The 14,942-nt window shown below is 50.0% G+C and overlaps 1 protein-coding gene across 13 annotated transcripts in view; it reads right to left on the reverse strand.

Moving 5' to 3' along the window:
- Atp2b4 (ATPase, Ca++ transporting, plasma membrane 4) overlaps positions 1-14,942 on the reverse strand; it is a 98,386-nt gene that overhangs the window by 30,955 nt on the left and 52,489 nt on the right. For 9 of the 13 annotated variants that reach the window (XM_006529723.3, XM_011248038.2, XM_006529727.3 and 6 more), the window contains 6 exons: positions 6,286-6,483; positions 5,535-5,792; positions 4,910-5,035; positions 4,362-4,490; positions 2,988-3,023; positions 1,420-1,581 (listed from right to left, as the gene is read on the reverse strand). In XM_006529723.3, coding sequence (XP_006529786.1) covers positions 1,420-1,581; positions 2,988-3,023; positions 4,362-4,490; positions 4,910-5,035; positions 5,535-5,792; positions 6,286-6,483 — 909 coding nt within the window. The other 4 variants (XM_006529726.3, XM_030255146.1, XM_030255149.1 and 1 more) reach the window with 3 other exon arrangements.

A 14,942-nucleotide genomic window follows, 5' to 3' on the forward strand; every position in this document is an offset into this window, starting at 1 on the left:
AGACACAGCAATTTCTGGGACTTTCAGTGAAAGAAAGTTTCAACTACGTGGGAAAGCTTGTCATCTTACATGTTTGGGGGGAAATCAGTGGCTATCCTGAGGGCTAAGGATTAATGTGTACCTAGCAGCAGTACAGTATTTGGGGGACACTCGTATTAAAGCCATATCAATGCTTCAGGGGCTTTCTTTACAGAAAGGCCATGGGGGATAATGTCAATGGAAGCAGATTAGTTTGGCTTTGGATTGATTAAGGCTAGGACTAGCGTAAGGAAGCAAGGTACCTATAGTAAATTTAGGGAATCAATCTCTCTCTCTCTCTCTCTCTCTCTCTCTCTCTCTCTCTCTGGGTTGGAAGTCATCTTGTTTGTGTCACCCTAGACTAGATTGATAAGTGAAATAAGAAACTGGAGACCAGTGGGCAATCTCTAGGTAATTCTTATCCCCAAGGAAGAATGCGGCTCAGGAGATCTACTTAAATGTTTCTGACCTGGGTACCTGGCTCAACGATTGCCTTTTGTACTCACAGCTCATCCACAGAGAGTCTATACTTAGGATTTCAAGGTAGTCAGAATAAGCTAAGTACTGGACCAGACTGAATTGGTTAGGTCAATACACTCCCTCCAGAACTTTCTGGGATACTCAAATGCTCTGACTTGGTGCTGTCCAGTGAGACAGCTACTGGACCCATGTGGCTACTCAGGAGCAGGCTGTAAACGGTTGCTGCTGTTGTGTCTATCACAGATCTTTGGAGGCTCTCAGGCCCCGCCATAGACTTTCGGAAGGCAGTCTGCACTTTAGCAAGGACATCTGGAGAATTGTGCCCAGAGAAGCAGGCTGAATATGGTGGTGGCAAGCAGAAGTCTGAGGTCACAGAATACTCACTGACAGACCACACCTCAAGGGACACTGCACAAGGTTCCTTTTCCTGCTGTTCCCCTTGGCCAGAGGATGGGAGGGAAGGGTAGGGGTGGGTGATGGAGAAGCCACTTGTCACTCTGGCTATAAGACCCCTCTTGTGAATAGAGTTGAATAGACTAAGCAGTCTTCCTTGGTCTCCACATCTTTACTGTGTATTTATTGCTCTGTGCTGGGCCACAAGATTCCACAACTAAGGAGGGAACTGCCTAAAGCAAACTCTGTCCTTGGAAGGATTCCAGGACAGTTGAAAGTTCTTAAGGTCTCCTTCCTGTTAGCATGACAGCCCCCCCCCCCAATATTTGTATGAAAGAGACCTCAGGCTATTAACCTTTCTACATAGGAGGAAATCTCTTCCCTTCAAAACCCAACAGTGACCAAAGATACAGCTCTCTGGAGCTCAGGAGCCACCTGAGGGCCAGTCCTGCTGGATGTGGTGAAGCAGCCAGCACATGTGGCGACATCACATCAAATCTGCAATGGGAGGCAGGCTTAACCACTCACCCGCCTTCCCGATCTGCACAGCCAGGCGTGTGAGTTTGCCTTGCAGCACCGACTTCTCTTTCTTGGGTATCCTGGCTATTTTCTTCTCCTTGTCCTCACTGTCGAGCCCCTCTTGGCTGTTGAGTGGCTGGATTTCCAAGGCCACTCCATCCTGGGTCTTTGCTAGGGTAGACACACGGACAGAGCAAGTGAGCAGGCAAGAATATAGCAGTGGATGGCAGGCAGGTGGAAGGCAAGATGCCCTTCTGTCTCTTCCTGGAATGTTCCTTAGACCCCTGACTGGTCCTCACCCATGCCAGACACAGGACTCCACTAGGGCCTTTGGGACATGTCTGACAACTGGAGATGAGGTCGAAGATGCTTCTCGGTCTGGATTTTCTCTTTACCACAACTTCCTGGCATCCCTCAGAGCCACAGGCCAGGTTTATAGCAACAAGGGGATTGATCACACCATGGAGGCCATCTATCCCCTTACTAAGCATCCTCTCTGGAATCCAGACCTTAAAACAGGGAATGTTTACTGTAGAAAGGGATCAAAGGGCTGATGTTTCTAGAACATAAGGGCCCTAGTCTATTCTGTTAAAACCCACTTCCCCCAATCAGGGAAGAAAGACAGATGCTCACCCCACCCCTCCCAAGACCAAAGTTATTTTTCAGCTTCTATAAAAGTTGAAGGACAAGGGAAGAAGGAGGTACAGAGCAGGACCTGAGTTGAGTATTTTGGGGCGGGGGTGGGGTGAAGAATAGAAGCTGCTCTAAAGACACAGAGGAAGGCAAAGCAGAGAGCACGGGCACATCAAACCCAGGATTTCCCCTTTGGAAGAAGAATAAAGAGACCTGAAATTCAAGTTCTTTCTCCTTAAGCCCGGGTGATCCAATATGGTGACTTTATTTCTGAAGAATACTATGATGTGTGTAATGGGGGAAAAACTACTTTAGGAGCCATGTCAAGACTACTTCCTGCTGGTCCCCGTCCCCCTCCAACGTCACTGTTTGCTTAGGAACTCCCTCCTGAGTTACGGTCTCTTCTGTCGGATGCACAAACAAGACGGAGATGGGATGCAGACACAGCCACCAAGAGAAACACAAACCATATCAGGAGGAACAAAACAGACTGTGGTGAGAACAAAGAAAGAAGTGGGCAGAGAGGCAGAGGGAAATGTCTCTTTCCAAAGCCTCAGAGCAGACGAACAGAGAAGAAATACAAACCAGAAGACACCCATGAGGCGGCTAGCAGAGGAGGGTGCAGGGACTGCCTGGCCAACACCTTCCACCGTGACTTCCAACCCAGAAACTGCCGCTGCCGCGGACAGTGAAGCAGAGCTCAGCGCTGAGAAGAGCGGATCGGTACCAAAGAATTGTGGACATTGCTTCCTCAAGCTAACAGCAGAGGGTGCTGCTGTTCTGCCTGAAGCCCACCCCCAGATCTCTGCACCATCCTCAGGATGAGGCACTGGGCCACAGCAGCAGATAACAGATTATGGAGAGGGCAGGGAGGCAGATGGCCTGGAGAGGTCTGGTTTGAGCGTGGCAGGTAGAGATGGAACGTGAGTGGGTGGAGAGGTTACCTTTGTTGCGATTTTCAGGGGCTCCTTGTTTTTTACCTGTTTGAACAAGAAAGAAAAAGCGGGGTGGAGACCCAAAGTAACTAGAATAAAGAGATGATCTGATATCCAATTCTGTCCTTTCCCAGCACAGAAGGGTGACAGTGAAGGAGGAGGTCTGCGGGGCAGGGAGATACTTGGAACGGAAGCTCACGTCTCTGCTCAGTCATCCTTCCTATCTCGATTCAAATGGATCCCTGGGAGCCAAGCATCAGACAGCTGCACACACGGTCATGCCTGAGCTTCTCCTGCAGCTAGGAGGGAGGATGCTCCTGTCTTGAGTCACAGCTCTTGAGAAAATGAGGGTGGGAGTTAGGGAGAGAGAGGCTGGAGATAGCTGTCTGTGGCGAGGCCCTAAAATGCATCTTCAGGTCAATTCAACAGGCCCTAGGCAAGCTTTCTAGGTGTTCAGCTGAGGGCAGCTGTAAAAATGAATAGTTGGGTTCTGAGAGAGTGTTACTCTTTCATAAGCTTCTCTCTACTAAGTACCTCAGATGATTCTCAGCCAAGTGCTAGAAACCCTTTTCTTCCCACAGGAAGAAGGAATGCTCAAAAAAAGGCCTGAGTCTGGCTTTCACATCTGGGTCTCTTTCTCCTGATGTTCCTACCTCAGGAAGAAGTGAGTGACCAAGACTAGGGTAATTGCGGGATGAACATAGTCTCTTGGCTCCCTATCTTCCAGCTGTGCCTGTCTTCAGCGGAGAGCCCACAGTTTCTGTGGGATCCATGTTTTGCTTTAAGTCACTTCCCTCTTAGCTGGGATAGTTCATTTTTACCCCTCAGTCCTTGAGGAAGAAGGGAAGGGAAGAGGAGGACGTCATGGAGGCAGTTTGGCTGGAGCTCTTGCCTGCTCTTTCAGGCTGGGCTACCCCTCACAACCTACCGAAGACACAGGGACTGAGGAAATGCAATCTGACCTGAGGGATTTGAGTCAGGGTTCGATGGTTTTCATTGGTGCTCCTCAGAGACACAAGGTCGACGAGTGTGTGTGTATGCACGTGTGTGTACCTTCATATATGTCTATGTACCATGGGTTTGCCTGGTGTCCACACAGGCCAGAAGAAAGCACAGGATTCCCTGGAACTAGAGAGCTGTAGATGGTTGTTAGCTGCCAATGTGGGGCCTGAAAACTGAACCCGGTCCTTTGCAAGAATATGTGCTCTTAACTACCGAGCCACCTCTCCAGCCTCACAACTGACATTTGCATCTTGCCTAGGAGGCTGGGTATCTGTTGCTTTGTCCCGGCAGACTTTCCTAACAGCTCTTCCGTCTGGATCTGCTCTCCGACCTTTAGTTCAGTCACAGGGATGAGAGAATCTCATTCGGCACGCCCCTTACCTTTCTTCTTCTTGTCATCATCATCTTCTTCCTCACTAGCTCCTAAGAGGGTGAAGATGATTCCAGTCTGGGAGTTGACCCCCACAGCAGTCACTACCATCCGTCCAGAACCTTCCATCACGTGAGTCCCTACAGAAGGGAAAGGAGAAGGCAGAGAGGGATGAGTGCTGTCTGATGTTCTTAGCTGTGATCTGTTAGGAAATACAAACATAAGAGCATGGTGCTCCCTTTTCTCTGTGGATTGTAATTAATTTAGTAGGCAGCAAGAAAAAGCTAGATGAGCCTGTTTAAAACAGGCCAAGGAGACAGAGGTTAAGGTTAACATATTAACTTTATGCCATCCTCTCAAACAACAGAACTCCTGTAACACTTAATGAAAAACGTCTTTCAGGTTACTGACATCCCTGCATCAGGAATAACCACGTTTCTACTCTGACTCAAACCAAGAGAAGAAGAAAGCTTGGAGCCAATAGAGGGAAGAGATCCCCGAACCCTTGACCCTACTATCTAGAGGCTGTGATAAAAACCTGGGCAACCAGATACTATACCCGAGAGCAACATGGGGTCTTTGTCCAGAGTCTTCTTGACATGATCTGATTCTCCTGTCAGAGAGCTCTCGTCAATCTTCAGATCATTTCCCTGGATTAGAATTCCATCTGCAGGCAGCAGGTCACCTAGTGCATAAGGGAAAGGGTGACAATAAGGGAGAACGGGTAAGACTTGGTAGGGGATAGTCATACGGACCTCCATCCAACTCCTCCACTCTACCTTAGGGATGCTCTCCTTATGGTCTCATGAGAATGTCAAGAGCCTCCACATAAAGGGGTAAAAAGGATATAACTCTAGAGCTGCGTTGGGACTCTGTGGCAGAGGGCTTACCTATACTGCAATGGCCCTGGGTTTGATCCTTAGTGCCACACATATCTTGAATCAACACCTTCCTGTAGCCTAAATATTCCATATTTTTACTCCTAAGCCATACAGGACAAAAGTCTGACTTGGACGAGTTTTGGCTATGGCTTTCTTCAGAATTTCTTCCCACAACCCCCTTAAATTCTCACTGACGGGTTAGCAGAGGCTTTCAGAAACTCCCAGCTCCTCATGTCAATGGACCTATTCTTCAGATGTCTGGGGAGGGGGATGTTGTTGGCTAGAGAAACATGGTGCTCTCACCGTATTTGATCTGGGCAATATCTCCCACCACAATCTCAGCCACTGGGAGTTGGATAAGCTGACCATTCCGGATAATGGAGAATTTTTGCTCCAGTTCGATGCGACTCTGCAGCCCCCGGAACTGCTTCTCTTTGCTCCAGTCATTGAAGGCTGTCACGAGTACCACAATGATCACCGAGGCGAGAATGGCCGCCCCCTCAATCCAGCCAGTTTCTCCTTCCTCCTCTTCTTCTGGGCTACTTGCAATGTGACCACAGACTATCCAGAAAGGGAAGAAAGAATCATTGAAACGAGGGAGGTATTTACACAACCTCCACAAGGTGGACAGTCACGAAGAGAGAACAATAGAAAATTAGACTCTGAAGTGGAAGATTTCCAAGGAAATCAGTCGGCTGGAGCGATCTCTCATCATTACTAGGTCTAATTTGTGTTAGCTACTAAACAGCACAAAGTATGCCAATGCAAGTCACAGGATGTGCAGCCAGGCTCACTGCTATTTCCCACAATGCCAATCATTATGGTTGGGATACACTAAGAAGCAAAGGTAAGGACACAAGATGGCTGGTGTTCTGAATAAGGATGTGGTAGGGGAAGGGGAACGGTTAGGAGAATGGCTTACTAGCTCTCTTTTGTAGAGCCTGCTGGGTAAGAAGAACATTTTGTACTATAACCTGAAAACCACTGGTACTTAATATGGTTGGTGGTGTGGAAAGGACTCAGATCAGCCATGGGCAGCAGCTCAGACACTCACTTTCATTATCTCCACCCGGAGGTCGGTAGAAGGACAGGACCAGGGAGATGATGGCTGCGATCTCTAGGATGATGAGCGTGACATCCTGCAGGGCTTCCCACACTAATTCTAAGAAAGTCTTGGGCCTTTTTGGAGGTATCACGTTCTTTCCAAAAACAAGTCTACGCTTCTCCAAATCTGCAGGGTTCCCAGATAGACCTGAAAAGGAGACAAGAGAGAGAGAGAGAGGCAGAAAGAGGAAGGCACAGGGTAGAGTGATATCAGAAGTCAAGTTAAAGGCCTATTTATTAGTTATTTGTCTGTGTGTCTCTCTGTGAAAGTATATTCCATGTTGTGTACACCTGCATGGGCCAGAAGAAGGCATCAGGTCTCCTGGAGCAGGAGTCACAAGTGCTTGCGAGCTGCCTGATGTGGGTGCTACCACCACGATGCAGGTTTTCCTAAGTGTCCGACCAGCAAGACTGTCGTGGTTGAAACCAAGATGTAAAAGCCAGAATCTAGCATAAGGCAGGAGTTCCTTGTCAGCAACGGTGGATGGATCTTTACCGAAAAGAACTACAACTCCTGAGCAGCCCACACTTGATCCTGCATCGAGGCTTTGTGGCGCATAGAACGGGGAAAGGTGGAAAACTAGCCTTGGCAGAGGCAGAGGCAGAGGCAGAGGAGGCAGAGGCAGGAGGCAGAGGAGGCAGAGGCAGGAGGCAGAGGAGGCAGGAGGCAGAGGAGGCAGGAGGCAGAGGAGGCAGGAGGCAGAGGAGGCAGGAGGCAGAGGAGGCAGGAGGCAGGAGGCAGAGGAGGCAGGAGGCAGGAGGCAGGAGGCAGGAGGCAGGAGGCAGGAGGCAGGAGGCAGGAGGCAGGAGGCAGGAGGCAGGAGGCAGGAGGCAGGAGGCAGGAGGCAGGAGGCAGGAGGCAGGAGGCAGGAGGCAGGAGGCAGGAGGCAGGAGGCAGGAGGCAGGAAGCAGAGGACAAGGAGGCTTGTCTTGATAGGTTGACTTGAACAATGGGTAAAAATGGTTAAAAGGCTCACTTTCTTCCAGAGGGCCCTTCTGAGAGGTACCTTAGGGCTAACTGCTTTGAAAGACATCACTGTATGTGGTCTGACTTACAAACCAGTGTAGGGGTTTGTAAAAGACATTAAACAAACAAACAAACAAACACACAAACAAAACTAAGAGACCCCATGTCCAGTTATAATTCCTAGGGCTGCGGAGCAGTGAGCACGTGCTCAACCAGCCCAGTTTGTTCAGGGCTTTAAAAGTTTATAAATGAATACGGGAGACAAGCTGGCCTCAGGACAGGGCCTTTTGTTTCTAGCGACCAGGCTAAGTAAATGTCATCTGTTCCTTGGGGGCTGTGGTGCACACCAAGGCCCTAGCTCTAAGAACAGAAGCACAAGAATGTTCTTGGGATGCACAGGGACTCTTTCCTCAGAGGAGTATGCAAATTCTGGCAATGACCCGAACATGCCGGCTCACACGTGCTTGGGCCAGAAAGAACTAGCTACCTGTTCTTGGTCATGCAGGTGGAGGCAGAGGCTACCCGTGTGTCTTCATTCCAAGTTCTAGGAGCTGTAGATCACTGAAGTAGAACTCTCAAGGCAAGGTAGCCTTAGTTGTATCATCCCTGCCTTTCCATTTCTCATGCAACCCCCAGCAAGCTGCTTTACTCAGTGGCTAAGTACTTGGTATCAACTAGACAAAGTATTGCAGCTCAGGCTGAATAAGAGCCAAGCAAGGTTACGAAGTTTCTAGATACTATACAGTTAATGACGACCAGCATTTTCCCCACTAAAACAGAACATGTAACCCTAACACCTCTCTCTCCCTTCCTCTCCCTTTCTCTCCCAGCATGGGGGTGGGGAGGCAGAATTATACTCAGTAGCTTCCTGAGAATCCTGGCCCCTCGTCTGGAGTCAGAGGTGGTAGGGAAAGCCCGCCTAGCAGTCAATCCAAGTTGGTATTCATTAAGTTGTTCACATATTTGCGACAAATTAGATTTTTTTTTGGCTTTGGCTTTGGCTTTGGCACTGGATGGCTTTGGCACTGGATGCCGTTGGCTGCCCATTCAATGGGTTCCCCCACAGGTAGGGTGGGGCACTCTTTGTCTTGAAAACAGGTCGACAGCCAAGGACACTCAGAATCCGGGGCAGGGATACTCCACTGAGCTTCACACAAAGCAAGGAAATGTGTGTGCCTGGAAGGAGCAAGGACAGAGTGGAGGTCAGGATGTCAGGGACTCCACACTCGCTCAACACAGAGGCCTCCCAACCAAAACCCCCGAGGAAACAGACAGGCTCGGTGTGTGGGCGAACATTCTCTTTCCACTGAACAAGTTGGGGAGGGGGGAGGTCCATGAAAATGGGCAATTAAGTTCGCAGGGAATATGGCCTGCAGGGTGGGAAGTGGCCTCCACTCCCGGGGACTCACAAAATAAATCAGCAGCAGCTGGAGTGGAGAACCTTCTGGCTCTGAGAGAGAGGAGTGTGAGACAGGCCCTAGGTGAAGTCGGCCAGGATGGCATAGTTAGGATCATATTGTGAAGGGTGGGGCTGGAGGCCATTTTCATTCATTAGGAGGCAAGGGACAGGGAACCGTTTGGGCACACGGTGCCTGAGACTATAACCCAGGGCCCTATAACCCAGCAGTAAACCCCTCACTGCAGCTCAGCAGACAGTCGGGCTCCACCGGGGAGCAAAGCTGCTTTCAAAGCTCGAAAAGACTCATTGAGCTCTTTTCCAGACAGTCCTCAGCCTCCTCTGTCTGCCCTGCCATGGGAAGTCAGGTTCCCAGTGGGAAAGGCAGGGGAGGGTCTGGGAGAGGAGTGTTCTGGGCAGGGCATCTGGGTGCCCAGGCTTGCAGGGGCAGGGTGGCCAGGAGGCGGGACTTGCTGATTCTTTGCCCCAGGGGACCGAATAGAGCAGGGCTTGAGCCAGCTTGGGATTGCAGCTCTGGGTGGACAGATCGGTTTGAGGGGATTTTGTGTCGCAAAGATGTAAGATCCACAACACACCACACTGGGAGGGAACCACTCTTCTTCCCTCCTTTTGGTAAGGGCCGGAAAGTATTGCGAGGGCACCCGGGATGTCAGATAGTAAAGACCAGAGCCTGCTGTGGTGACTCGGGCCTGTTTCCTCAGCATTTGAGAGATTAAAGCAGGAGGATGGCCAGCCTGGACCACATGGTGAGCTCCCAGTCAGCCTGTGCTATAGAACCTCATCTCTAAAAACCTACTAAATATCAATTTAAGGGACTAACACCCTTTCCAAGGTGAGTCTGCCAGAGCAACCTACCTCATCATGCAGGGTAGGGGTGGCCACCTAGCTCCTCAGGTTCTCAATATTCTAATGATCACCTCCTGCCCCCTCCTCTGCCCACAAAGATCTTTTCAAAGATGTTACTCACTTACTTAAAACCCGATGTGGCTTTTACTCAGAGTGAAGCTGGGCACCGAGACCTTTGGTGGCCTCTAAGGCTACTTAGGAACCTCCAGTGTTTATCTATCTCTTCCCACTTCCCAGTCTTCATAGCGTTCTGGCTCAGCATACCTTCCTCTACTCTCGGAACACACCCCCTACCCCTCCTTCCGTTTCTGCACATGGCTGCTGCTGCTGTACCACCCCCTTCCCTAGCAGAACCTCTCCCAGGGCTGTCCCTGTCATCTTTCAGGTCTCTGTCCCCATCTCCGCCAGGCTAAGGCTGTCCTCAGCCGTGGCGCTCACCATTTTCCAGTCTGTTGTACAGCTTCCCTCTAAGGTCTTCTCATCCCTTACTTGCGGAGACCTTATTCATCCATTGCTTGCTCACCTCCTTCCAGAGCAGGGTGCTTGGCTTTGTTCTTAAGGCCTATAGCAGCAGTACCTGGCACAAGGCACACACTCAAGCCTGGTGAAGGAACCCAGTGGATGAGTAATGAACAACGTTGCTAATGTTCAAGTGATTGCTGTGTGGCAGGCACTGCAGCAGGCTCACTTCGCTTCTCGTTCAAACATCTGTAGCCAGTGGAGGAAGTTATCATGAACCCAATTTGATGCTCAAGGCAACTAAGGCTTGAAGAGGTCACAGGCTCCTTGCATTAGCAGGGGCAGGGTCTGTATCACCCACAGGAGGTAGCTGGTTGCCAACCTCTGCCCAAAGGATTTTGGGACACGAGAACAGTAGGGCTCAACGGAGGCTCCCTTCTAAGTGACCAACTTACCCTGTTTGCTGGTACTTCCAGGCAAATGGCCATCTTATTTCTTATGCCAGAGTGTTTACACAGTCACTTGTGTACCTCTGAGCAAGCCAGGGCTGCCTCTGTGGGATCCTGCCTTTTTCCTGTCCTCAGGGATGGCGCATCAGGTTCATCAGAGCCCATTCATGAAGCCTGCGCTCACTAAGTTTGAGCTCACTAAAGGCTCCTATGACCTTTTCTGGACTCAAACAAACAAAACAAAATACATTCTAGATCATATAAAAAGGTGGGACTTGCCCTCACCTAGATGTTTCCTCAAAGGGACATGCTTGCTCCTCTCTTGCCTTTTTCTTTCACACACAAGCGCACACACGCATGCGTGCACCCTTGAGTGCTCGAGACACGTGTAGAAATTTGTTTTTTCCTTTTCACTATGTATGGTCTGGGGGATCAAACTCAGATCATCAGATCTGGCAGCAGGGACCCTTCCTCACTGAGCCATTTCACCTGCCCCACACCCATTAGCTATTTGCCACCTTCAGGCCCCACCTTCAGTCACACAGACTGTACAAAAGCTTCCTTAAGAAGTCAAGTGGCTGCCCAGGTTCCCAGAGAGCTCCGCAGGAGGCCAGGGCGGGCCCTGGATGTTAGCCTGGGTAGCCTTGGGAATCCTCTCTGACATGTGGTGTTGCGCAGGAAAGCCATGTGGGTCTGGGAGCCCTGCCAATTCCCAATTTTGGGCTTTCCACTTCATTCTTTCCACCCCAGAGAGGCTTCCCAGCCCTGATCTCAGCAGCTTTAACTTCACACAAAGACTTGTCCAGCCCAGAAAAATGTTTTGGGCCCCGAACTCCACAGTGGCTTCTCAAATACTTACACAGCCTCCTGGAGAGGGAAGGAGGACTTGGCAAGAAGGCTATTCAGAAAACACAGGAAAAGGGGTTTCCCGAGAAATTCTCGGGGAAATTTCGCCCTCAGACAAATTTTCATAGAGAACATGAGAGAGACAGCCCCACCCAAACTGAGAGCGCGTCTAGCCCTTAGAACCAGGCTGAGCACATAAGTTGGGAGAGGCAAAGAGAATGTGAGTCTGTGAAGTCACTGCCTGCACGCATGCTGGGAGCTGCAGGGTGTCTGCTCCGTTTGGGCAGGCCAGAGTCAGGAGCAGTGGGCACCCGTGTCTGCTATAAGCCTGTGCAGGACCTAGGCCGGGAGGAGTGGAGCCCCAGCCTATAGCGGTGTGGCTCCTGCACGAGAGAGCCTGGTTAGTCTCCTGTTCACACCAAAGATGGTGTGGGTAGAGGCACCGTTTATCAGAATCAGCTCAGCCTCAGAAAGGGTGGATCTAGGTCATGAGGGACTTCCCAGCTATCTGAATTATGATGCCTTGCCAGAGGAGGTAGATGAAAAGCCTCCTCCACACGGACAGTGCAAGGGAGACGTTATTTGAGGTTGACTAAAGGCAGTCATTTCTTTTGGTACATGAGAATAGACATTGGGGTACATTTCAAGGTCTGGGTACTAGCTCCATGGTAGAGAGCTTGCCTGGCTTACCGAGGACCTGGTTCCTTTCTCAGTCTTCACCTCTAACATAAAAATCTATCCTCAAGTCCTACTTAAAGCACTTCCAAGGCTTCTAAGGGGATGAGAGGCTTAAGATCAGAGGTGTCTGCGGATGGAGCCAGCTAGTGCTCCTGACCAAATGCTGTGCTTTCAAGTAGCATAGAACACCCTTCCTGTCCCAACACCTCCTCTTCAATACAGGCACAACCAGGGGGACATGCTGTCCTGGACTCCCAGCCTTGAGATGGAGGGACAGACTCAAGGTCAAAGTAAGAGGACATTGAACTAGACAACACTGTTCCTGTAGAGTGGCCTTGTCTTCAGGGCCTGTCTTCATCACGCCCCTGCCCCCAACCCTGAGCCTCCTCCATCCGAGCTCTAACACAGGGGAGACAAGGTTCCCCAGAGCCTTCACCCTCTTTACCCCTCTGCTTTGTCACCTTCCTGCATTGCATGCACGTGCTCCTCTCTAGCCAGTGTCATTGTCCCAGGGCTCACACCTTTGAGCTAAATAAAAATAGTGAAAACCCCACTCCTAAGGCTAGCTGCGACTGGCTGCCTCAGTCAGTGAGGGAACACCAATTTTCTTTCCCTCCTGCTGAAGGCTCAAGGCAACACAATGGGTTAAGGAGCTGGGGACATAGCTCAGTTGGTAGTGCACTTGCCTAATGTGTACAAAGCTCTGGGCTCGATTGTCAGCACCATATAAAATAAGAGGGGGCAGTACAATATTGAAATCCTAGCACTCTGGAGAAGTAGACATGACGATCAGAAGTTCAAGGTCATCCTTAGCTACAGAGCAAGTTTGAGGCCAGCCTAGCCTACATGAGACCCTGCCTAAAAAAGGAGAAAAGGAAGGGGCTAGAGAGATGGCTCAGTGGTTAAGAGTACTTGTTGCTCTTGCTGAGGACCTGGGTTCAGTTCCCATCATATACAAGGTGGCTGTGAGCCATCTCTAACTTCAGTTCCAGGGGGTCTCATGGTCTCTTCTGACCTCCTCTGGCTGGTACCGGGCATGATGAACACAGTGCACATATATATGTGCTAATAAAACCTCATACACATAAAATAAACTATAACTAACTAACTAACTAGAAAAAAGTCAAAGTCAAAGTAGGAGCCAGGAACGGAGCATACCTATTATTTCAGCATTTGAAAGGTGAGGCAGGAGGATCTCTGTGACTAGAAGGCCAACAAACAAACAAACAACAAAAAACAATGCACTCACCTCAAACTAGAGGCTGGAGTGTAATTCAGAGGCAGAAGGAATAGGAGGCTACTATTCAAACACTAAATAGATAAAAAAGGCAAGCCAAACTCAAGAACACACTGAAATGCTTGGAAGAGTTGCTGCAGAGCTGCTGAGCTGGCCAGGCTAGAGGTCCCATGCCGGGGGACGGGGGACGGGGGACGGGGGGGAGGAAAAGGAGAGACCGCTCTCAGGCCCAGAAGTTCTAGCTATACTCTCAAGATCTCTAACGCCTGCCTAGTACATTGTGTGAGCAAACTCAGATGCTCAGCTCTGAGAGAGGAGAGGCTGGCTGGCTAAGGGTAGGCAGAGTGTGGGGCTGGGCCTGGCCAGCTCTCTCCTGGCCTCACTCAGCTCTCAGCATGAAGCTTAAACCAGACAGGAAAATTCAAGGGTGCTAGAGGCGTTCCCTTTTGGGGTGAGGGAGGGCACTTACACCTCATTCACCCCCATTTTCCCCATTCCTCCCATCCTCTACCTCCAAATGTTAGCAGGAACCCCTCTCACTCCTCCACAGAGCATTAAGAATTTCTCTAATGAAGCCGCTGGCCTGGCCCACACCGCTCACACCCAGGCCAGCAGCCTCGTTCCAGATGTTTGAATCAGGCTGTGCACATGTATCCCTTTCCCTCCCTCCAAGGTGTTTCTCCAGGGTGAGACCTTACACAAGCACTAGCAGATTTACTGGAGGTGTGGCGGCTCAGTGGACTACAGAACGCTAGTCTCTGCAGCCAGGCCCAGAGAAGATGCTAGGAAGGAACTTGGCAGTCCTAAGAGAGGTGGGGCAGGAGTCCAAGGAGAAGGCAAGGGGCAGAGGCCAGGATGAAAAGCTGCACCTTTCAGATCCATGAGCTCTGCCAAACTGGTATTCCAGAGTGGATTATGAATACTAGAGAAGAAAGAAAACCAAACTAGCCAGGTGCCTGTCTTCCCATTGTATTCACTCACCAGCTCTGCGCTTCCCTTCACTAACCTTCCCTGAAACGGTGCTCTCTCTCTCTCTCTCTCTCTCTCTCTCTCTCTCTCTCTCTCTCTCTCTCTGTGTGTGTGTGTGTGTTTATGCTTCTACCTGTTGGAGAGCAGGGAGAAAATGCTAGAACTTTTTATTTTACTTTGTCCATTTCTAGGCCTGCGTATCTTATTATGGAAATAGTTTCAGTGTTTGAAGGACTAACAGCAATTCAGATGTGCCACAAGTGAATATTTACTGGGTGTGTATCAATCAATTTTTGTCCAGACTGATAACGCTATTAGAGGTTTCAGGTCCGAGGTGAGAGCTTAGTGATGGGCGCTTGTCTAGCATCGGCAGACCTCCAGTTAGATCCCCTGCACTTTTCCGGGGATGGTGGCGGAAGAGGTGGAAGAAAAGCCCAACCCCAGTAAGTTCCAGATAATGGGAAGATGGCCATTTCTAGGTAGTACACAGGAAAACCCCAGAGGTCTTAAGGTGACAGGAGCTGTCAATCTAAATCTTGACATTAATGACCTCTAAATCATAATCATAATCATGTTTGGTCTGTCTTCAAACAGATTCTTTTCCCTCTGGCTATTCTCAGAAGAGTCTCATCTCCCTAAACCCAACAGCTACCCAGTAGTTAGGGAAGGCAAAGATGCTTGCTTTGTAAACTAGGAGCACTCTGGAAGGGATGCAGTCACCATATAGCAAGGCCAAGCT

Source organism: Mus musculus, chromosome 1 (genome assembly GCF_000001635.26).
Source record: "Mus musculus strain C57BL/6J chromosome 1, GRCm38.p6 C57BL/6J".
NCBI lineage: Eukaryota > Metazoa > Chordata > Mammalia > Rodentia > Muridae > Mus > Mus musculus.